This window comes from Lissotriton helveticus, chromosome 9 (assembly GCF_964261635.1).
Source record: "Lissotriton helveticus chromosome 9, aLisHel1.1, whole genome shotgun sequence".
NCBI classification, from domain to species: Eukaryota; Metazoa; Chordata; class Amphibia; order Caudata; family Salamandridae; genus Lissotriton; species Lissotriton helveticus.
In genome coordinates, this window is record NC_136070.1 from 134,524,063 (window position 1) to 134,549,957 (window position 25,895).

At 42.1% G+C, this 25,895-nt stretch overlaps 1 protein-coding gene across 4 annotated transcripts in view; it reads right to left on the reverse strand.

Annotated features, from left to right (window-relative positions):
- GANC (glucosidase alpha, neutral C) overlaps positions 1-25,895 on the reverse strand; it is a 360,817-nt gene that overhangs the window by 291,452 nt on the left and 43,470 nt on the right. For all 4 annotated transcript variants that reach the window (XR_013600863.1, XM_078659630.1, XM_078659632.1 and 1 more), the window contains 2 exons: positions 24,900-24,962; positions 12,807-12,915 (listed from right to left, as the gene is read on the reverse strand). Coding sequence is in view for 3 of the 4 variants with exons in the window: in XM_078659630.1 (XP_078515756.1) it covers positions 12,807-12,915; positions 24,900-24,962 (172 nt within the window). In the remaining variant the exon portion in view is untranslated. The remainder of the gene's footprint in view (positions 1-12,806; positions 12,916-24,899; positions 24,963-25,895) is intronic.

Here is a 25,895-nt window from a genome sequence, read left to right on the forward strand (position 1 = left end):
TCAAGTGGGTCCATTCAAACTAAAATAGTAGAATGTCTTCCCTGCTCGACACCAGTAATTAAACAAAAATTCTTTGACCATTGTCTCTCTCTCTATCTATATATATATATATATATATATATATATATATATATATATATATATATATATATATATATATATATATACATATATATATATATTACCTACTGCCGGTCGCCAGTGGGTAGTTATAGTTAGGACCTATTATCCATAGGAAAACCGCAACATTCTATTGCCAATAACTTTGGCGTCAATTGATGAATCTTCTTGAAATTTCTCCAAACTTTTGGCCAGCTCAGTTCCGCTCCTTCCCTGAAAGTTTGGGGGTTGTTAAGAACATTTTTTAACAACAAAAGTTGCGAGATGCGCGTAGGATCCACGCATTTGGTCGCTGAAAAAAACTAAGCATGTATTTTTGAGATATATATCAAGCTTATGTATATTGATGATGGGTGGTTCTACAAAGAGCCCTTGTGTTTAGTGAGAGATTTTAGTAATTACAAGTAAGTACCGATGCAGAGTCTAAAGTTCATGAGGAAGAGTCGGTTTCCTTCATCTGTAAAATGTACACTATCTCTTTAATAGATGCCATGCATATTGAAACGCAGATTGTTGTGGTATATGGACAATATTCTATAGTCTCATAGAAAAGTAGAAAGATTTATTCACATGTTTATTCACTTATCTGCGCAGATCAGGTGTTCCAGTCTTCCCCTATCTCGACGTCTGGTTGTTGAAGGCGGGCTCGTCCCAGACAGTTGTCTCCCACCTCCAGACTACGGGTCGACCTTTTGCACCTGCTGGGGTTGTCCATCAACGTGCCAAAGTCACACCAGTGCCCCTCTCAGAAGCTCCTCTTCATCGGAGCAATTCTGTACTCGCCGCAGTTTCGGGTTTTTCACTCCGAACAGCGGGTTCGGGATATTTAGGCTCTGATTCTGATCTTTCAGCTTTTATCCCGGGTCTCGGTCAGGTTGACGCTGCGGCTCCTGGAGCTGAAGGCCTCCTGCATCCTAGTGTTGCATCACGCAAGGTGCCATGTGAATAAATATAAACATAGGCCACGCAGTTTGCCTCCCGTAATACACACATTTCAGGGGGTGGTGGTTCCCGGTGCTTGAGGGGGGTTGTTGAAGCCCACATACTTGTAATGTTGTAAGGGGGGGGTTGGACGCAAAAGTGGTGCAAGGGGGTTGTAAATCTGGTACACAGTGTTTTATTTTACTTTGCTTTCCTTTCTGTGATGTAGAAGATCCTGGGTAAATATAACGGTTTTTGTACAGCCAGTAACTTTTAACCCTACCCCCAAATGGCTTTCTGCCTGTCACCATAGTAACAGTTCATGGAACACTTACGTGAGCACAGAGGTTAAAAGTTCACCACACTATGTTGCTAATGAGTTACCTCAGAATTATACTTCAAATTATAAATATAATTTCTATTGATGACTGCTACCCCCACAAAAAAAACAGACGTATGTACTTTTTTTATTAACTTTTCAATAACTTGAACTATAACTAAAAGATAACAATACAATAAATAACTATAACTAAAAAAACAATATAATAAACAACATATAATATGGACTCCAAAAAAGTATTGTAGTTAATCTGCAAACCAAAAAAGAAAATTAGTGTTTAAAATTAGATTGATGTGACTAAATGAGGTCAAACATTACAAGTCAAAGTAACACTTGGCGATATTATATTTTTAAAATGTTTGCAGTGTGTCTGGAACGCTTCCACTGGCATTGTATATGCAGACTTTGGTCCACCCTTTTTATCAATTTTTGCAGTTTGAGATATAACGTCCTACCTCTGTTATTCATTTCCTACTTTCTCCTTTCAAATTCTCTTGTAAAGACCTTAACAACAATTAAAGGGAATATTTTCTGCATATTTTTAATAAAGCATTTGATACAATGCATAGTGACACCGTATTTATTGAATGTTTTGAAATTAATTTTCACAAGCCTTAAAAAAGGTGAATGCTAGAAAAGTTACTTGCCGCGTATGCAAGACTGCTTTCAAGAGGAGACCCCAATAAAGAGGACTGGTGTGGAACTGCAAGTATGCGGAAGCACTTGCAGACTAAGAATCCGGTCAACTTTGCAAGGGAAGAGTTAAGGAGATTGAGAGAGGCTCCTCCTGCTTCATGAGGAGGCCCAAGTACCAGTGGAGCAACACCGTCAACCTCTACTGCACAGCCTAATATTCGTCCCCAATTTGGAACCCTTTAAGAAAAAAAGTAAGAAGGTTGGGAGCTCTGTATGCCATCCTAATACCTAATCATCCTTTAGTTATACAGAGATCTACCCTGTATCAGACCTATCCATACAAGTGTGAATTGGAGATTATATGCCACCGAAACCCCCTCAAGTACTTATATCCGTTACTTTTTAACTTCGTAGAGTAGTCGTATTGTGAGTATTTACCTTAAAGTTGTCCGTTAAAAATTTGTGAATCTCTCTGGCGTCATACAACTAGTTCATGCCATATTTGAGACATCGGTGAAATGAACTGGAACAGGAGGATATACTTTCTTCAATGTTGGTAACTTACTGCTGACTTATGTAACATTGTGGTAACTAAAAAAAGAGTTAAAAATTTATATGTTGTACATATGTCCAAGCTTAATTTTAATGTTCATAGAAACAATTGTTCTGAATAGGATTGGGGATGAAAAGTAATCATCAGAGGTTATATTTGGACAGCAAAGTAGGAAATAGTATTGCATTATACAAATGTTAGGCCGAGATTGGTCACTCACTTCATTCACAAACTACTGGGCTTGATCTGATAGAACCCTTTTTGGACTTCCATGATCTAGAAATTCAGAAATAAATAGCAAGGAAAATTAAAAGACAAGTTTTCAACAAAAAAAAAAAAACATTTTTACTTTGTATCTGAAGTACAGGCTGAAAACGTGTAACAACCATTTAAATGAGAAATGGGTTTCAGAAAGAAACGTCTATAAGACTATCACATTGCAGATTTATATTTTATAAAAATATTTATAGAAACAATAAAAATTATAACTCATATATTGTTCAATTTTAAATCACATATTTAGGCAATAAAATTGGGTGGACATGCTTTTTTAATGTTTGGTTGATTTCAGAATGCCTACGAATTCTAGTAAAACATGACAATAACACAGTTATCCGTCTGCAAACACATGAAATACACAAATGCTTATCTCAGAATGGTTTTCGATCATGAAATGTTGAAGACAAACCTGATAACTTCATTAGGTCAATTGCAATTTTCGGCTGATAACATATGGAGAGCAGTCAGTGGATCTGGTGTGTCGAGTTGTTCACCACCACGTGGTATAGTGTATGGGCAGGACAGCTTGTGGCGACCAGTACGTCTCATGGTTGAGATATCTGTATAATGAGATAGAACAGGGGACAAATGAAGTTTAAGGTTATTAAAAAACATGGAGAGCGTGCTAAAATACAACATTGACCAATCAATTACATGTGCAGTGCATGGGGAGGAAGCAGCACGTGACGCACCACTTAAAAAATTATATGCGGCAGGATTAAATGATTTGCCCAGAAACAATGCCTACCAAGGCAAAATATTTAAGTTATAAGAGATGGAAACCGTGCTAAAATACACTTTTGCCGAAAACATTACTTTTGCAATGCATGGGGCAAGTGACGCACTACTTACACGAGAAAAGCTACATTGCATTCACTTGAACTGCACGTAGCACACTACTGTAGGAGCGGCCACGTGGCGCTTGGCAAATTAAACAAACGCACCAGGATTAAGTGATTTGCACAGAAACAAAAGTTACGACATCAACTTTAATGATATAAAAAAGCAGGAAAGCGTGCTTAAAAACAGCATTGCCAAATCGAACATAAATTTGCATTTACGCGGTATTTAAAGATTGTTCAGATTAATTAATTTAATTACTCTTAAAAAAAGTGCTCACCAATGAAGAAGTGGATACGAACACTCTCAATGGCTGTGACTGCGGAATAGGAAAAGTTCAAGAAGGTTGGCAGCGTATAAATGCTTTTCAGAAAGATGATTGGTTTAGCATGATGTCACTGGGTGGTAGAGCTGTGATTGGGCATGTTGTAATTGAGCATGCGCAAATAAAATGAAATATGTTAGGTGTACATCCAGACGGTGGGACGTATTGTGCGCATGAGTAACATTAACACGCATGCGCTACCACAAACATGCATGCGCAAAGTGACGGCAACTCCTACGGGGTACATACATAGATGGAGTTCGGATGTCCCCGTGGTCTTGAAGTGGCTTCAGGAGGGGGGCTTTGCAGCCCTCCTCCATAAAATAATAATAAATAATTAGCCATGCCCTGGTGGCTGGGGACCCCGGTGCCCAGAATTGGGCACGGGAGGGGGGCCACGCGGCCCACTTCCCATAAAAATATTTAATACGTATACTCCGCTTATTGTCATCGTATCATAAGCGCACCCTTCCAATCAAGCGCTGAAGGCTAATTGCATGTCAAGTGGTTGTCAACATTCGAAACTAGAAACTGTTGGCAGTCATTTTATGTCTCGGTACAAGGGAGGCTGAAGAAGCATGTGAAATGTGTGTTTAAAACGTGAAAAGGGGGAGGGTAGACACTCTCTGATCCTCTAGGTCTCATCAGGTGGTCCCAAAAGGTCTCCCAGGGCCCCTAATTTTTTTTCTTTTTTTGGGAAAAGTCGCGGGGTGCGCGTATGATCCGCACATTTAAAAAAAAAAAGACGTGGGCCTCCACGCGTCTTTGGTAATTTGCATTCTTTCAACTGTTTAGAGGAGATGCAGCAGTGCTGTATCCAGGATCCACCACTGAGTAAGAAAAGGTAACGATAACACTATTTACCTGCTAAGTGAATTTCTACCCATAGGATAACAGTGATGTACTTTTTAAGAGAGTTAAAGAAAATTATTAAAATAATTACCTCAGATAATTTCTTGTCTTAATGTTTATATTAAATATATATAAATAAGTTTTTCAAGATTGAAAAAATCGCGGAAGTCGCGCACATACCGCATCTGATATGTGTACGACGTCACGCGCTACCGCGTGTCCGGCACGTCGCGTTATACGTACATCTCACGTATGCGCAAGGCATCGCGCACAAGTCGCATAGCAACCGCGTGGGAAAAGTTGTACCCGTCGCACACCCTTCGCGGATCCTAGACGGCGACCCTAAAATGGGGGACACGTTTCGCGCAGTAAATGAGTAGGGTGTTTGTAGGGTGCGCAACTGCAAAAAAAAAGAAAAAAGAATACAAATAATTTAAGTATATTATAAACAATATAAAATAATGGGAAAAAAATATTTTTATGTAAAAAAAAATCGTGAAAAAAGGGGTAATGTATTTAAAAAATAACATCTAAAAATAAAAAGATTAAAAAAAGTAGTCAGAAAATATAAAAAAAACAATAAAAATATTTATAAATTAGCATGTTAAAATTCCTTGAAATTCACTGAAAAAACCATAGGTTTCAGATATGTTATAGTTCGGAATTAGCATTTAAAAAACCTTTGAAATTCACTGAAAAAATCATAGGTTTCAGACATGTTATAGTTAGGAATTAGTATTTAAAAAACCTTTGAAATTCACGGAAAAAACCATAGGTTTCAGATAAGTTATAGTTAGGAATTAGCATTTAAAAAACCTTACAAATTCACTGAAAAAACCATAGGTTTTAGGGGTGTTATAGTCAGCTACACATTTCACTCATATAAAACCATTGAAATTCCCCCGTTATAGTTAGTTGTACTAACTATAACTCGCACGCCTGCAATCCACTGCTGATTATGTCACATATTACATCATTCATGACATGGTCAGCGACATCACTGATGACATCTCAAATAACATCACTGATGACATAACTGATGGCATCATCCATGTGACAAGCTGATACACCTGATCATACAGTAGCATAATCTTTTAACACACATTATAAAATATGAAGTACCATATTTGAAACATTGACACAACAGTACAAGTTTCTAAAAACCCACTCAGTGATTTCTACATCTACACACACATCTAAACACTTACCTATAGATTCACTCATACATGCTAACAAAGATCAATAGAACACAATTAAATATACTTATATACCTACATCAACATTACACACCAGCGCATATCCTGTTCCTTTATGCAGACATCCTACTCACTTATGCAAACAATTGATCATACTTATATTTACTAAGCTACTCACTTACACAAACACCACTTTATTTATTCATATAGATAGTAACTCACACTTAGTGTGTTATAAAATCAGTATTACAAGTATACAGTTATCCATACATAAATCATACAATCACTGAGTATTATGTATACTCATTTATATACAATAACTGTCACATACACTGCCTTTTATATTTTTAGTTTGTTGGACATATATCATTGAGAAATATATTTACTCATCACCACACCCATAAAGAGATTCAATCACCCAAACAACTGTTTCCACATACAGTCTTAACCTCATATACTTACTAAATCAACTATTTATACATCTTTCCAGTCACACACGTCCCACCCATCCACACACACATTCATTCACTATCCCATACAAATATGCATTTAACTAATTATTAACTAATGTAGACTTTCATATAGGTAGTAACCAACTTATGTAGAAGTTTACACAACAAGAGATAGAGTGATACAGGTATTCATACAGTTTAATCACTATCCCATATATTTAGTGAGACACTTAACATTCCTCACTTAGACAGTCAATCACATTGGTACTAAATCCTCCATTCACACACTTATACATCCACTCAGTCTTCAAGGCAGATTGATATATATATCATCGCGCTGCCTGATAAGGGCTCAAATGAAGGTATTGGCCGGACCATCATACCCAGGACCCCTGAGGTGGAATGCAGGAAGCAATAAGACTAGTACGTGGCTTCCCCTGTCAGAGGGGAAGACTCCTCAGTGCACTGCTTTTGAAGACAAAGTCTTAATTTATCTGATCTTGACCCTGGTTAGGGTTTAAACAATCAATTATCCAACATGTTGGCTATTACTTCATCAAAGCGTTTATTTCTTTTCATTCAATAGTCTATATAACTCATTTCATTTCATGGTTATAGTACTTAGTGCCTCCTCATGTTAATCAGAATAGCATCTCATATCCCAATGCATTTCGGGCTTTCTGTCAGCCCTTCCTCAGGGGATTGCTCTACAATTAAAGAAAATGAACGTCCATCAGTGACATGAAATATAATTACAACCCTCGTCTGTGACGTGATTAATGTGTGTATTACACTCTGTGCAAAAATAGGGGATCCGGTTAACGTGTGACGTGTGTTCTATGAACCAGGGTGTGCCCAGGATTAAGGCTTATGGCTAAAAGTATCCGTAGATGGATGTGCAGTTTTACTCCTGCGAGTGCTCGGTGCTCGATAATATTTTAAAGATGGTGACTCAGCCTCCGGTCCGAATACAGACAGGTGAAATGCATACACACTGCTACGGGTTCTAAACAAAGCATCAACTAAAACATGCAGATTAGTCTGGCATAAGCATTAGCGTTATGGGTCCATTATGCTGGTACTTACTTAGGACGATGAAGGCTGCCGCACACGTCCGTGTGGTTGGAGGCATTGAGGACTCTGGTGCTCGTGGTGGTTAAACTAGCGTTCACGTGTGTAGAAACAGTGAAAGGACTAAGCTATATTCAGTATTAACGGGCGCCATATTGGAGTGGGGAGGTGAAATAGTGGGTGGTAATGAGTTAGTATGGGCTATTTACCAAGGAGAATAGAATATAAGTAAAGGCAGTGAAGAGGATATGATAAATTACAGATATATCAAACAATTAACAATATTACAGGTAGCAAAGAAATTCCATCCGATCGTTAAGTCCGTACGGTTGCATCGTGGCCATGTAACGGATCCAAAAGTTCTCGCGTTTCAATAGCGTGTTCTTGTTGTTTCTGCCTGGTTTAATTTGTTCCAATATCAAAAATTTCAATTGTGTTACTGTGTGATGTTTTTCACTGAAAGGAAAATTACCCCATTACCCCAGGAGCACACTTTTACTAACCAGCGGTGCCAGTTCCATCCTCATCCTTGTGGAATGCAGGAAGCGCCAAGAAATTGGGGACATTAATTTGGGTCTGTGTCCCATACACCTGTATGCGGGACCTCGTGGACTGCAACATCCATCATGCAGTGCTCCTGGGAGGTGCATACATACTCACCTGTGGGAGGAGGAGTCGAGGGACTGCTATTAAGGGAGTGGTCTCTGGAGCCCACGAAATTTCATTTGCCTGTGGGACTGGCACTGATGACGGCCATTGCGGCCAGAAACGCGTCTGCCATAGCGTTTCACAGACTACAGGAAAGCGTTTTGTAATTAGCCAAATAAATCCTTCATTTGAGCCCGGAGCATGTGTCCCGCTTATTTCCTTCTGAGGTCAGCATTGGTGGTATATATGATGTCATTTGAGATGTCATCAGTGATGTCATCAGTGATGTCACTGACCATGTCATGAATGATGTAATATGTGACATCATCAGCAGTGGATTGCGGGCGCGCGAGTTATAGTTAGTACAACTAACTATAACGGGGGAATTTCAATGGTTTTATACGAGTGAAATGTGTAGCTAACTATAACACCCCTAGAACCTATGTTTTCTTTAGTGAATATACATATATATATATATATATATCTATATTCTCACTGGAAACATCGCAGTTTACAGGCATACAAAACCAGTGAAATTCAGCAGTTATGGTTACCTGAGCTAAATATTACTTACGCCCCCGCAATACACTACTTATGACCTCACATATTACATCCCTCATGACATGGTCAGTGACATCACTCATGACATCTCAAACCTGTTTTCTTGAGAATGCATCTTTGAAGATGATCCAATCGAAATCGCAAAATACTGTATGCTTGGGAGGCTAGCCTGTGTACAACTCAAAGGGCGATTGCAATGAGGTAACATTTCTTGTGGTATATGATCAGGCAGACCTCTGTAAGGAAGTCTGCATTCAGAGGTACTGGAGACGGGATGAAATATTTGATGTTTCCCTCTTCAATGTACAAATGTGATCGCTAGGAAGTTGGAATCAGTTTGGTTTAATCTTGAGGTGAAAGAGAGAGCTCAGGCTTTTTAATGACATGTTCTTTGAAGCCCATGTAGAAGCCAGACCATTTGGGACATTCAGTTAGTAGGCAATATTGAGGCGTCATCAAGTTGCATGGCTATGAGTTACTTCGGGAAAAGAAGAACAAGCATGGTTTTGGTTGAATCCTCCTGGAAGCCTTAGCCACCGTGGGCGTGGAAGGATCAGCCCTGGGCTGGCTGGCCTCCTTTCTTGCTGATCGCACTTTTCAAATTTCTTCCCAAGCCGCCACCTCCATTATCTATCCCCAGCCTCACGGTGTCCCTCAAGGTTTCATTCTTAGTCCCCTACTTTTCAATCTGTATGTCACCCCTTTGGCCCATATAGCAGACAGCGTCGGTCTTACCCTATTTACGTACGCTGATGACTCGCAGATTGTTTTCTCACTCACTAAGTCTGACAAAGCTTCCACCTCCCCCCTTCTGGTTGGACTTGGAGAAATCGCCAAGTGGATGGACTATAACCTTCTCAAGTTGAATGGGGGTAAGACGAAGGTTCTTGTCCTGGGGCATAAACCTGACCTATGGACTTCAAGACATTGGCCTGTAGAACTTTGCCCTCTCCCAGTACCTGTGGAACAGGTTCGAAATCTGGGTGTTGTTATTGATAGGAACCTGACAATGCAATGCCAAGTCAGCAAGGTATCATCCACATGTTTCACCATCTTACGCTGGTTGAGAAAGATCTTGTGGATGCTGCCAGAGGACACCCAGAGGTCGGTGGTGAATGCCTTGGTCACCTCCCGGTTGGACTATGGCAACATACTCTACCTGGGGGGCGGCCAAGGCAGCCACGCGACGCCTACAGTTGGTGCAAAATGCTGCAGCTCGCCTTCTTAGCGGCTGCTGCAAAACCGACCACATATCTGGCTATCTTCAAGAGCTTCATTGGTTGAAGGTGGAAAACCGAGTGAAGTTCAAGGTGCTTACCTATATGCATAAGATCAGGCAGAAGGTGGCACCTAGTTATCTACAGACCTTGGTGAAAGTGCATTCCCCTACCCGTTCCCTTCGTTCCTCCCCCCAAATTCTCTTCTCTGTGCCTAGGGTCAAACTCTCCAGGATGGGAGGCCGTTCTTTTGCCTATTTGGGGCCTAAGCTATGGAATTCTCTCCCTCTGATCATTCGGTCGGTGGACAGCCACAATCGCTTTCGCAAAGCCGTCAAGACATGGCTTTTCGACCAATAACTGCATTGGCCTCTTCCATCTTCTATTAGTCGCACAATCTTAGCGCCGGGAAACCCTCTGGGGTAGCTGTCGCGCTATACAAACTTAAATAATAAATAAATAATAAATAAATAAAATAAAATAAGTATAACGGCAGGAATCAATTTTCGAAGACAGCTAGGGAGGATCATATGCTGAATATTGGCCATCTGTCAGAGGTAGGGTACAGTGTCGTAAGCACATTGATTTGGGCGTTATTTCTTGGACTGCAAGCAGCCCCCAAAGGTTATGAAGGTAAAACTGTGCATCCTTTGAAGGTCGGTCGACTGGTGTAGTGTGTTGAATTCTTGCTGCCGAGAAATCCATTGATCTGCAGGTCAGAAACATGATTCTGGAAAAAGTATAATTAGCCTTCTATATTCCCAACGGTGGTAAACTGAGTCCATTAATAAGTGCACTTCTGAATATCGACATTAGGACTACAGTGATACAAGATTATCATGGGCAAATTATCAAAAACCAAGATATTGAAAGATAAGGTTAAGTGCCTCTAGAGGATATATATATATAGTCAAGTTACATACATGAGAGTTAGGAAAAGAAAATCTATACTTATCTTTTGATAGTTCAGTTTTAATAGTTTATCTTTGATATTTCCATACCACAAAATTCTGGCTTCGATACTCGAGGGCACACCCATTAAATTGGGTAAGAGCAGCACCTGCTATTTACAACAAATGGAAGTAGTGTGGTATGAAGCACTACATAAACAAAGTTATTGTTATTGTTTTTATAGAGGGGGCGAACTGTGTATTGGCATGGTGAAGCAAAGCAATTAATGTGACATTATATGAGGTTTGTCATCAAGCTCTGGCATTTGTGACATTAGCTTGACATATGAGTTGCAGTAGAAGGACTACATTGTTTATGCTCTGGAATTGTAGTCAGAAAACAACTTTTTGGCAATCGAAGGGGGTCATTTAAAGAATGGTGAGCTAGCTGCCTTACATCTGGAGCAATGGAAGAAGCACCCAAGTCATCCCAGCGGTGGCCAGCCTGCCAAATTTAAAGCGGTCTGTTGGTTTGGATGACAGTTTTCCCTGAAGCACCTCCTCCCTCCATGTCGGTAGTAGCTTTGGCATTTCAAACATGTTGTCACTTATTTCATTGCTGAAGAAAGATCCCCAAATCGAGGGCCCATTTTAAGAAAAGACATATCTAAGGTCCCTCAAAAGATTTGAGTTTTTCTACCAGGGTGTGGGGTATTTTTTATTTTACGGAGTTTTATATAGCGCAAACTGGACCCTAAGGTATTGGGTATCAGAGCGCTTTAAAATAGCACCAGTTGCGTTACAAGAGGACACATTTATTTTTGTTAGGCATGGGGAGATTAAGTGATTTGCCCAGAATCACAAGATGTTGAGCGTCATTGCTGAGACTCGAACCCGGTTCCCCAGATTCGAGGATGACCGCCCTAGACGTTAGGCCAACTCCTCCTCATGTGGTCATCATTGGAGGTAACTGCTTTGTGAGTGGTTTTCACAAAGTTAACTAGACCAAGCCCCACCTCCCTCAACCACTGTAAAGCGCAGAATGGATGGTAGCAGGTATGGCAGCTTAAGAAGCCGCCCCAAGTAGGATGGCCCCTCTGATGCCACTCCAACCAGTATTCAGTGCAAGAACAGCTCTGCATTTAGGAAACAACATTCCAAAGCACTCTAAAACAGGCTGGCAAACTGAAAGCAGGAAGGGTAAATTTCAGATGGATTGCCCAGTACCGCCTTCCTCTAATTATGCTCTTACTTTCCACATGCTTAGACAACAATGAACCACCCTCAAAACTTTTGGATCAGCACTTGTAGATTACAACAATGAATTTAGGTCTAGATTTACTTCACATTTTGACTGTATTCCATTTTGGATATATGACTAGAAAGTATGGGAGGTATTCTTGTTGCTGATCTACATCATGAACCCAGAGACCAGACCACATTCCTGCATTTTCCATTCTGTAGGTTCACAATATACAACAACTAAGGGAACTGACCCAGAATTCCATTCTTCCAGGATACATGGAAGGTGCACCGACGAGGGTAGTGCAACCAACAGATAATAGGATCAAGAGATAACTCTATTAATAAAATGCATATTGTCTTAATTTGTATTAGTGCTCGATGATAAATTTAACAGTGACATTTCTTTTAACTTCCAACTTGGCTATTTTATGACTTTTTCAGAATAAGTACAAGGATTGAAAATGCAGATTCTCAAGTGCATAAATAAGCGAAGAAAATTGTTCTTGGTCCCAATATATACACAAATCGTTCTCCATTCCCACACAGAGCAGGGAGCTTGTTTGAAAAAAAGAAAATTTTTTAGAAGCCAGAAGAGCCTCTTAGTACTCCAATAATGCACTACTGCTGTTCAAGGACCAATTGGCGTAGGTTCGGTCTTACCTTGGTAGCCTCATGAATGATATGGAGCTTGACATTGTCCTCATGCAATGTTAGTGAGTTCAGCAGGGCGTGGTACAGGGATTTGCCAGGGCTCAACTGTTTCTGTCGTCTGTAAACATCAAAACACAATATGAATACATGGATAGATTGACTCGTGATGTGCGTCTTGTTTCAGAAGTCATTTTTCACACCTCTGTTCCACACTCAAGTGTTTATCTGGGTCACTGTCATCAGACACTGCATAGCTCTATGACCCCTCAAGGTCAAATATTAGAAAATTGCTGGGTGTTGCCAGGGCAGCCAAGACTGTGGTTGCCCCTCTATTGAGCTTTGGCGACTGCCTGCCTCGAAGAAGGGTGCATCTTATTTTTTTATTTTATTTTGAAGGTTTTATATAGCGCGACAAAATCCTGGCGGATATCAGAGCGCTTTCCAATAAACACGCAGGGTGTACATAACAATAAATGAGGGGGAAGTCTAGCATAGCATAATAGATAATAAACGTGGAGTACATAACATGAACATCAGGTTGATACAAATCGGATCAGAAACATGTGACAGAATGTTTAGTTGGGTCTTAGGCATAAGGGTGGAATACTAGAAAGGGTACTAATGCATTTTCAGCGTTATTTAGTCTGTAATCAGGTGAATTTTGCCATGAGAATCGCTTTAACTTGCTTTTTGAAAGAGACGGTGGAGACATTTAATCTGATTTCTGGTGGAAGAGTATTCCAAATCCTTGGGGCCATTCCAGAAAAGGTTTGTTTATATGTCTTCTTCTTGTTGAATCTTTGGGGTTTCAGTAGTAGGTTGTCTGCACTCCTTGAGGATCTTGAGATTGTCAATTTCTGTGCGAGGTAGCTGGGAGCATTGTAGTGTAAGGCCTTATGTGTCATGCACGCAATTTTAAAATAAATTCTTGCTTCCAACTGGAGCAAATTCAGGGATTTTAAGTCAGGGGTGATGTGGGAGCTTCTTTTCGAGCCTGTGATGAGTCTCGCGGCTGCGTTTAGTGAGGCTCTAAGCGGAGCTGTCGAAGCTTTTGGAAGGCCACATAAAGATGCACTTCCATAGTCCACACGAGGTATAACTAGAGCTTGTACAGCCAGCTTGAAGTCATTGACTGGTAGGAAGGGTTTCAACTTCCTCAGAGTGTTTACCTGGAAGTTTGCTCCTTTTGTGGCGTTGCTAATGTGTTTTTGCATGGTGAGATTGTTGTCTAGAGTTATTCCCAACGATTTTGCAACAATGGTGGGTTGGACATTGAGTGCAGTCAGATGTTGGATCAAGTCACGTATAGAGGGGAATTTGGCGAGTGGAGCGATAAGGAGGAATTTGTTTTTTTGAGCATTTAATTTGAGATGGTTTTCTGCCAGCCGTGACTGTGTGATCATGACTGTGTGATCATGAGTGTGGTGTTAAGCTGTTTAATGTCTTCTGGAGCAGGTTTCCCAAACTGGGGTCCATGGACCCCCAGTGGTCCGTGACACATTCCCAGGGGGTCGGCAGGCAGCAGTTTTAAAAGCACTGCAAAGCTCCTTGTAGAATTAGCAGTTTTAGAGCAACAATAAAAGTGTCAAGATAACACCAGTGATGAATGTACCTGCTGGAGAGAGATGAGTTTTGTCCAGTGGCAAGTTTGACTTATCTAATGTAGCACAGAGGGTTAATATGCCTGCAACCAAGAACGTGTGCCATGCATTTTAAAAAACAGTATTTTATGTGCATAGGTCAGTGGGTTACTGCTTTTGTCACATAGATTCTTTTGTTACTCTGCAGCTCATAAGAGACAATCATAATCTAGCACAGTGACCTATAACCTGTCATCAAGGAGCTGCTTACACACTGCATAGTACAAGTTAGTAACTTATGTTTTTTCCCAGTCTTTCATTGTCCTGATGCTGCTAAAGGGGGTTATTAGGGTGGAAATACATTTGTATTGTTAGTCAATGCTAACCACTGTGTTATGTTCTGAATCCTGAGTTTGTGCTTTTCCAGACCAAGTACTCTTTAAAAATGCCTAACAGTATGAAAGACATGTGAATCCTACACCTTGTAGTTTTTTGACTTATGTAACATTTTCTCTACACTGATTTACAAGTATGATTCATTGTCTCTATATGTGTGTGAAGTTAAGTGTTCTGACATCCTACAATGGTAGGAGAGATGCTATAAAACAAATGAAATACATGTGACAGATGTGCTATGGAGAAATGAGAGGCACTGTTGAAGGGTGATAATAAGGGAATCATTGAAGAACCCCAACAAAGATTGTTGTATCCTGGTGCATAGTAAGGTCATCATTTACTATTCTTTATAAGCTAGTACAATTCAATATATAATGATGAATGTGTTGTAGAATGCACCATTGTATCCTAAATTTTCTTTAGGGGAGAGCCTCCCAAAGACCCCTTTGTAATGGTCAAGCTCACTCACTGCACTTGGTGTGCACTGTATGGGGACATGTCCGAATACATTTGCCAGGGCTTCTTTGGGTTTCCACTCCGGCACTTTAAAAGTTAATCACGGAGATGCAGCACCAACCTTCCTATTCAAATTTTCAGTTTTTTGCAAACTCTTTCAATATAAAATACTAAAATCCTTAGGGAATTCGAGTATTTATTTTGTGTGCACGTGTGTGTTTATTTTTTTTTATTACTCCTTTAATGTTTGTAATTTAAATCATACAAATTGCTGGGGGTCCCCGGCTTCCAGTGGTGAGTCATTGGTGGTTCTCAGGAGTTAAAAGTTTGGGAAGTACTGTTCTAGAGTGTTGATCTTAAGATACAGCTGTGTATCGTCAGCGTACATATGGTATTGCACGTTGGAGGCCTGCTGAATTTTGGTGAGTGGTTCCATTAACAGATTGAACAGCATCAGGGATAATGAGGACCCTTGCGGGACTCCCAACCTTACTGGTACTGGTTTGGATAGGGTGTTGTAGACCAAGAATTTTTGTGTTCGATTATGGAGAAAAGAAGTAAACCAAATTAACACTGACCCTGAAAGACCTATTGTAAGTTTGAGAAGTAGGATGAGTAAGCATGAACCAATCTGGTCAAGGATTTGTAGCGCATCGTCGATAATGTGTGTCATGGCTGATTCAGTGCTATGCCCAACTCTGAAGCCTGATTGGTGGTTGTTAAGAAGGTCAAAGTGATCAATATATTTAGACAGTTGGTGGTGCACACATTTTTCAAGTAATTTGGCCAAAGTAGGAATATTAGATATAGGACGGTAGTTGTTAAGGTCCAGGGGGTCCGCTGTTGGTTTCTTTAGGATGGGTGAGACCTGTCCGACCTTGAGGGAGTCTGGGATACGGCCTTATTGCAGTGAGCTATTGATGATTTTGGTCCATAGGGGTAGAAGCCAAGGGGTTAAGTCTTTAACAGCGTTGGCGGGGAGTGGATCAATGAGGTGGTTGGACGGTTTCAGGGCATAGAGAATCCTGTTCAAAGCCTCTTCAGTGTAGGTATCAAAGGATCTTCACCTGCATTTGCTGGGTGTACTGAGAAAAGTGTCATTTGAACACCCTGCTGCTCATTCTCGCTGCTATGTACTCAGCTAACTCTCAGTAGAGGTTGGTGGCACACTTATTCAGGAGGGCTGCTCTACTTAACCAGCTGTGATGACAGGGCTTGGCTCAGCCTCCGCTAGCTGCTAGTGACTGCCCTTGACCTCCCATAGGGCAGCCCACTGCTATAGGTGAACTTGATTGGCCAGTTACCACCACCAGTACCTACGGTACTGACAAGATGGCAGCAGCCAGATGGGAAACCTGAGCCTTGTGACTGCAATATTGTGAGAAGTTGGCCTGGCATATGCTGTCCACTATTCTAGTGGGCACCTTGCACCAGTCCAAACGACCCTTATTGATGGTAGGTTTAAATACAACCTATATAGGAAGCTATCCTAGTGGTAGCTGTGTAGATAAGCCTTCAGGCTAAGTCTTGAAGGAATGTAAAGCAGCTTGTTTTACCAGTCTATAATCTCATGAATGACCAAATAAAAGGAGAAGCACACCAGGTATATACATAAAATATATGTATTTATTCCAAACACATTCCTCTAGTCTCTTTATGAGGCTATAGGCAAAAGTACATACAGTAAACTTATTTAGCGCACAGTAAATTAGCACAATATACGTTGAGCCCTAGGGGCGTACCAAACCATATATTAAGAAAGTGATATAAGAACCACGACTGACATAAATACAAGGCCTAGAGCCTTTAGAACCACTGGGGCCACCAGGAACCACCCAAGGTAGTGACACAGGGGACCCACGGGGACGCATGCAGTGTCTAAACACAGAAGCAAATCACCATTAACCTCTATGGGGAAAGTCGCGGTTGGAAAATTACAGATTAAGGACACTTGGAAGCGGACTTGGAGCAAACTGCTTTAGATTTAGGCAGTTCTAGAGTCAATACCCACGGAAGCACTGGAGTACTCGAGTTACCTCACCCAGGGAAGCCGGGTACATAGGTGTCTTTTGATGTCGGGTTTCGGCGTCGTTGTTGCCTGTTTGAACAGGGAGTCACTACTTGACCCCAAGGGAGATTCTTCCGTCTTCTAGTCGAAATAGAATGTCGAAGTTCCAGGATATATGTTGCAGAGTTTCGTCCAGGTGTAATCTGAAGTCCTAAGGACTGGGTTTCCCATACTTATACTAAGTTAGGGGGCTGGACATACTCTGGGGACCCACCTATGGGAGGGTCAGGGAAAGAGGGGTGGTTACAACTATTCCCTTTGTCCAGTTTCACGCCAGAGTAGGGGCTGAGTGCCTCTGCAACCGGTTTGAACATGAAGTGTCCCCCAGCACTGTTGAAAAGCATTCTATGAATGCACCCACCCAGCCCCAATACACTAAAGCCTGTCTGGGAGGTGGTTACACCTCCCTGTGACAGAAAACATATTGTCCAGGCCTCCCCTGCCGAAGTTTCGTCCAGCAGCAGGAGGTCAGACTCGTGTCTGTGGCTGCAGCATCCATTTTGTGATGCCGGGGCTCTTTTAAACTATTACCGGTTAGGTTAGTGTGTACATGTTTTCTCCCTCTAGAAGGGTGGAATTCAACCCCCACCGCCAGGACTGGCGGGGGGTAGGATTCCAAAGTGTTTGACACCAAACACAACATGTTTTCATGCAGTCATTCCAAAGTTAGCATGTACCGCGAGGTTATAATGCACTTAAGAGTATATGGTCTGGCTGCATCACAAAACAGCATCAGAGAATAGATTCCGAATGCTGCAGAGTTCCTGCTCATGCAAGGGCACACTCTCACACAAAACCAAGCACTCTGCCTTCAGGATTGATAAGGCCTGTCATAGGAGGGACTTATAGGTTTATATGTGTCAGTGATTAAAAGTTAGATATAGGTAACCTATATCTTAGTAAGGGGTGCATGCACCACCTTACCCAGGCTGCAGTAGCAGACCTGTGGTGCCATTTTGGAAGGCTTCCCAGAGGTGGCACAATACATGCTTCAGCCCCTGGTAGGCCTCTGGGGTACCTATGCCGTTGGTACCTAAGGTACCATATACTAGGGACTCACAAGGGTAACCCAGTAACCAATCTGGAGTGTACCTAAAGTACACGCAATCAATTTAGAGAGGAAGCAGCTAGGCTGGGGTCCTGGATAGCAGGGCCCCAGCCAGACTAAAGTCGAAAAACAGTGAAACACCAGCATAAAGTGGGGGTAACCATAGTAAGCAGATCCTACTCTCCTACAAATATCAGCCTGGGGTTATGTTAGCTGTAATACAGGGCTGGTTATATAGCCTTCTCTTTAGTAGCACCCCACAGCATAATCCGGCCCTGATTGCCCTCCTGGTCGTGTACCATGGGCCTTAACCACCTGCAACAACACCAGATAGATGGAGACTGTTGCAGGCTCTGGACGTGGTCCCCAGTGGTATATTCCTGCTCGAGTCTGAACACTGGTGCCCTACCAACACATCTCTAGCTCACTGACTTCAGGGGTAGCCCCCCAGAAGACGGAGCCATTAATACCCACTGATTGATCTAGATCTGGCCGTTCAATTATTTTAGGCAAGATCTTGTCCTCATCCCGCCTTCTGGGAGCAACAGAGCTGCTGCATCAACTACCTGTAATTGCTCTCTAGACACTTAAGTCATCTGATGGGGAGAGAGCAAAAGGGAAGAACTCAGACCCTGTACTGGCAGCAACTATGAGCTGCAGTTCTCTGTTGCACTGTGTGCACTGGAGGAGCCGGGACTATCAAACTGTTCCTGGCCACTTCTCTTGACGTTGGACAGGATAAAGGCAACACAGCTAAGTGCCCTTTCTGCAGATGTGGTATCAATGTGGCCCTCAGGATGTATAGTAATTGAGGACCCATTGACTATTCTAGACTCAGCAGACAGGCCTATGGACCGGCTTTAAAGCCCCTTCCGTGACCTCTGCTGCGCTGACACCATTTAATGCTTCTGCTCTACCTCCCACCAAATGAAACAGTAGGTTTCATTTAGAAGGAACAGGTTGAGTAAGGACTCAGGACTCTACATGGATGGCAGCTCTCTGCGACTGATGCCCATCTGGGGAAGGGGCCTTCTGGGGAGACATTAGCTGTAGTTGGCACTCTGATACCTTGAGTGAAATTTATATTACATATCCGTGACCCAAGGACTAGCTTTAATGGTTGCTACAAAACATATTACACATTTCCTTCTACATCCTCACTTGAGTTGAGGAATAGATGACCCGCATAAATTGGATAGCATTACAAAACCTGCTTTCATGTTTCATTGTGCAAGGTATAATAAAGCTTCCCTTCTTGCACTGTAATCTCCACAACCTGCATATATTGTTAACAGAGGCTGCTTTTTTGGCAGACTTTCACAATATTTTAGAATTTATCCATGAAGCAGTACATAGCTGCAGGCCTTCAACCACCAGACACACAGGACCTCTACAGGTTGACTCTGAAGTGGCTGAGCCAAAGTAATCCTTTGGGACCAAGTTTTATGTTCACTAAAAGCATTACCACTGTAGCAGTGATGCACAGACAAGTGTAGAAATGTGCCTTTTCCTGTCTTTTTCTTTAGTTTTTTTTTCTTTTGTTTTTTTCTTTGGATCTCAATATCTTATTATACTTGACCAGTTTGTATTTATGAAGAACTTATATGATTCTATTACAAGTGTTTTCATAACCGGTACACATTTGGAGTTCTTAAACCTCATTAACTTTGGGTTTTGATTTTGTGATCTAATTAAATTGACATTTGTAGTCTTTTAAGTTTTTTTTGTTCATTTTAGATATTGTGGTTTGTTTACATTCTGTATATATTGTAATTATGTGGGCATATTGTTATGCTTATGTTGTTATCTTCAGCCCGGAAGCAGTATGTTTAAACAAAAATGTGTTGGCTGAATGGGCTTTTTTGGAATTGAAATAAAAAGGATTTATTCATGCAACCAAGATGCTTCATCTCTATTTATTAAACACTAGCAGCCCGTCCCAACGTTGTCTGGGTATGAAATAGAATGTGTGCAATGTGTGTAATAGGCAAGGGAAATTTATTTTAAAATCTCGCGGTAGACAACATTTTTAGTATGAAGTGTCGCAATAGTTAGGCATGTGTGTGCAGATACTGTGTGTACCTCGGAGTAAGAAGTATTAGCAGATGTCTCTAGTGTGTATGTACTCCACTTCCGTAGGTAAGCGTGTGTCAAAGTGCATTCAGTTGTAAATTTCGTGTCCCCGCAGGCACGCTGAAGCGCGTCATCCCCCGCTTGAGGGCCGGCTCCAGTTTTGTTTGATGTTGTGCTTGTGGTGTGGGAAAGTGCAGTCAGTTCAAAGGTTAGTGTCCCAGCAGGCGCGCTTAGTCGCGTCATCCGCCGCCTGAGCCCGGCTCCACCCCTGGTTGATGTTGTGCGCCTGGTGTCAATTTGTTTATGCAGAGAGTTGAGTGTGTGACAGCGCGCAGAGAGACGCTGCAGTTAGTGTCCCCGCAGGCACGGTCCTTTATGCAGAGAGTTGACTGGCTGACAGCGCGCAGGATACTGTGCAGTTATTGTCCCCGCAGGCACGATCAGTCGCGTCTGCCCCCGCCTAAGCCCCGGCAATTGCCGCGCCCATTGGCCATGCCCCTTGCTCCCGCGCAATTGCCGCACCCATTGGTCTTGGCCACGCCCCCGGCCCAACACACACGTTTGTTTTCCACACGCCCTCAAGGCCCGTTTTTTGGGGGGGGAATGTGCCGCGCGATTGTTGCCGGTTGTCGCGCCCATTGGCCACACCCCTTGGTGCCGCGCAATTGCAATTTTTTTGTCGCATTGCCGCGCCCCACCCACGCCCACAAGGGACTACTTTGCTGGTAAGGTTCTTTTACCTTTCAAATGTATATGGTGGGCATCTGTATAGCCTATGTCCTTCTCCTGCAACTGCCCTTTCCAATGCTGTATTGGGTGTTGTGATTGGTGCTGTGGTTCCTGAGATTACCCGACTCAAAGGTTTGGCTCTCTCTTTATAATATTAGTATGGATATTAGACTTGATGACTGTGGTTTTCCAAAAGAGTGCTCCCTGATTTGTCTATGTTTCTGCTTTGGCAGCAGTATTGTGAGCAGCAGGTACTGTTCTGGCTTGCACCTATGTGTAATTATGGATGGATGTATTGTTAATTACCCAGCTGCTTTGTAAATTGTTTGACACTGGTAGAAATTCTGACTAATTGTTCAGCATTCAAAGATCTTATCCTACAGGTGATACAACCCTCCCGAACATCATTTTAGACAAAAACTGGTAAAGCGAGACTTGACATATCTTGACATATCACTTCTCTACGAGAATTTCCGGAATGCCATGGACAGTGTCACTGAGGCGGAGGGCAGAATGTCAGAACCTGAAGACACAGTAATTGCTCTCCAAACTTCTGTCAGTTGCCTAACTACAGCATCCAGAACTGTGGAAGATCAGATGGAAGACACTGAGGGTTAAGCCAGGCACAGTAACCTGTGAGTTGTGGCGTTCTCTGAGGGAGTTGAGGAATCCCAACCTGAAATCTTTCTCAAGCATTCAATCAGACACTATCCCTGCCAAAAGTCTGTCAGGATGCACTAAACCTATGCTTGGAATCCAGTGGGACAGATGCGTTATTCTGCCTCTCATAATCTCCAAATGCAAGAAAATATGATGGTCCGTAGTAAAAACTGCGAAAGGTATAAAAGAGAAATCAGAGATACTGGACTCAACCACTTTGACTTGTCAGTTCTATTGATCAAGGATGTCTACAGGATGTAGTGGATATCTAAGGCAAAGGGAAATCTTAAGTAACTTGCCATAGACTGTTCTATACTTAATTATCAATATCTCTGTGTAACTAACTCTCTGTACTTTGATAAGGAACTTCTAGTTGTTCAAAAGTAAACATACTAAGAATAAGTACCTCCAATATATTTTCTCTCTCTGACTTGAAAAACTACCTCCAGCTTTGTCATTATGCACTCTCTGTGGAAGATGAGCTATAGTTCTACTTGTCTCTTGTATAACTGCAAGATAAGCAACAATATTAATGTTCAGCTATTCCCTAGTCTTAGCAATGTGTGTGTACATACAAGAACTCTCATACTTTAAACTTTGACATTCATACACATCATGAGCAACATAGTTCAGGTGGCTAAGAATCCTATCTGTTCCATTACAGGATAATCCTTAGAAAATACAACAACCTCCAGTCTTAGAAGCATTTAAATAAATGCTATAAAAGATGCCATGGGCCATGAGGGAATCTATACCCAGATAGCCAAGATGCCCACCGTCTCTCCAGACTACGCACAAGTTGATTGCCTGGTGGGCATTGTAGTTTATTGTCAGGACACGGCAGTGTACAGGGGTAATTTTCACCCAAGCCTGATCACTCTAGAAGCAGATGAAGGAGTGAACCACATGGACCATAGAAGGGGGACCAGGGTCAATAATTGGAAAAGAAGACAATCTACTCTAGTGCCTGGGCACTAGATTGCATTGTGTACATTTTCCTATGTGTAGTATTTAGTTCTAATGTGCAGTAAAGTACTTTTATTGAAAGTGAAGCACTAAGTTGGACAATCATTTATGATACTAATGTGTACGTGTTGAGTATTGAGATCGAACAAGCACGCAACCTCCATAAGAAGCCTGTGACTGTTTACCAACACTTCCACTGAAAGTCAAGTGCTGAAGGGGCTGTATTTAGCCCACTTTGCAAATCCATAGTAGGACTGACCAAAGGACATCATATGCAAATGACCTATACCCCTATGGTTGAGGGCCAGTAGCCTCTACTTGCCCTTTGGCTACCTAAGAGTCTGGTGGCAGCTGCTCTTTTCTTCAGCAAAGAATGTGAACAAAAGATTAGCTTTTCCTATCCGGGAAGGAGAGGGAGGTGTTCTGTGGAGGATACTGAGAACCTATTGTCCTCAATTCATCCCACTTTGGTTGCCAGTTTTAGGACTGGTTCACCCTGCTCTACCTGATATGGATAGAAATCATGGATGGGCTGTTCTGTGGAATGTTTTTGGCTCGAGATATTCCTCCTTTATACATTGACAGACTGCACACATTCTGCACTCAGTTGCCTCTCTAGGACATGAATGCTTATTGCGGAAACACCTCAAGCCTCCGAGGAAGGCTCTCATGTCATTATCCTGTCCCACAGGATGGAAAATACAGAAAGCATACCTTGCAATAGCTGTCCTTTTAAAAAGCTCTTAAAACCTGGCTCTTCAATAAATAAAAAGAACATTTAAAACAAAATCATATATATTTTTTTTTAACTTATCAGCTCTTCTGCTCCTTTTCTCGCAGGCACAGCCTCCCAGACTGCCCTGCAGCTAATCCAGAAGCTGCTCTCATGCATGACAACAGCTTCAGGATTGACCTGAGTGCCCTTGATTTGCACTCACAAGACAGACTAGGAGTCGGTGCCTGCTCTCTCCAACACAGCTGAGTTGGAGAGAGCTTTAATGCGCATAGCGGTTTGGCCGGCCTGAGACGCCAGCCAAACTGGCATGCGCACTAAAGGGAGTGCACTACCGCTCCTCATCGCATCCCCCTGTCCACCCCACCAAGACTCGGCAGGAAAGGAAAATTAAACGCGTGTTTACTATAGTTTTATTTTTCCGTTTCTGGTGTTTTTTTGGGGGGGCACTATTCCGCAATAGTGGAGGAGCCGCCACTGGTTTAATGAGAGAGAATCAAGCTTGGCAGGAAGTGAGCCAATGAAGCAGGCGTGGCATACACAAATAGGTTTTATTTCTGAAAAGCAAATTTAAAATTATTATTATTATTATTATTATTTAATTTTATAGAGCGCGTAGTCACCCGTAGGTATCCCAGCGCTAGGATCCGTACGACTGGGGGATCAGCATGGGCAGTGAGGGGCAGTTTAAGGAAAGAGGTGGGTTTTCAGTTGCCTCCTGAACCTTAAATAGTTGGGTTCGGTTCTCAGGTAGTGAGGTTGGGCATTCCAAAGGCTTGCGGTGTGGACCGAGAAGCGCCTCCCTCCTGTTCGGGCCTTCTTGACTCTCGGAGTGACGATGAGATGTTCCTGATCGGACCGGAGGGATCTAGGGGCTTTGTAAGGTTTGATAAATTTTTTTAGAGATGGGGGGCCATTGTTTTGAAGCAGTCTGTGTGCCAGACAGAGAGCCTTGAACATTATCCGTTCTCTTACCGGGAGCCAATGGAGACGCTTCAGAGCTGGTCCTTAAACACAAGAAGTTTTCTTCCTGCATATTTTCCCTGTCCAAGATTGTCGTGCCTCTCACGAAACACCCTGTTAGGGAAAATATGCACTGGGGTGCCTGCTCTAAATAGAGATGATGCCCCCTACTTGATAGGTGACGAGCCTGGGGTGGACAGGATGCTGCCTCAGGCGGAGCAGGTGGTGGGTCTACTGGCTATGAGTCAGCAATTTCCCTACTCTAAACAAGTAAAGAACAAGGTTTGTGGTGCTGAGAATCGTCAAGTTTCTTGCATCAGCATTGATTATTTTCAAGCATGTGCTTATATTCTGTAAAATATGTACTTTTGATTCAAATATGAAATAAACAGATACAACACAGAATATAGAAATGAAGGCATATCATTACCTGTAAAAGGCAATCTGGCTGCAGGTTTTGAAGTTATTTTTGCCATCCGCTTCATCAAGAAAACTGAAAAACATGGAGCAGACAATGAGAAAGCTAACTCACAAGTACAAGGCGCAAAAAATTGTTGGTGGTAAGCAATGGGAATTGTGGAAGGCTCTGCTGCAAGTAAAAATATCCACATAAACTGATTTTTGGCGGTCGTGGTCACCTGCTTTATCCCTGATAACTGTGTGGCTGGTTGTAGCTGGGTACAGCCGGTAATAAGTGCTGCATGTGGAGGCAAGGGGAGACAACATTCTGTGAGTTGGATCCTGGAATAACTGACCCCACAAGACCAGCTTCCCACAGTTCTGCACAGTTAAAAGTAAAAGATGCTCAGTTGGACACAGAGGAAAAAAGGTACTGACCTAGGCAAGTAATAATATTCTGGTAAGCAATTATCAAGGAGAGGGGTTTGGGAAGTCAAAGTCTGGTTGTCAGACAGAACATGAAGAGTAATAAAAAGTTACTCCACAGCAGGAGAAGATTAATTAAAAGTTATCATAATATGTTGAAAACGTTGCAAAACTTAAAGAGTCACGCAATAAATTGCCTCAAACCCTCAGATATCAATGGATCGGTTCTTGCATCCAATGTTGGCAATTTATAGAGACAAAGTTCCATTGTGAACGTAGTCTCATAACAATGGAAAGCCACAGGCAGCTTAGCGCTTCTAGCCCTATTTTTGGGGGCAATTTTTTGTGCGACTCTTGCAAGTCTTGCAACGTATTCAACATAATGCGATAACTTTTAGTTTATCTTCTCCTGCTGTGGAGTAACCTATTTTATACCTCTTCAGGCTCTGTCTGACAACCAGACCATGGCTCTCCAAATCCCTCTCCCTGCTAATTGTTTACCAAGATATTATTACTTGCTACGGTCAGTACATTTTTTCCTCTGCGCACAACCGGGCATCTTTTACTTTTTACCTGAGCACTGGGTGGATACTGGTGTCCG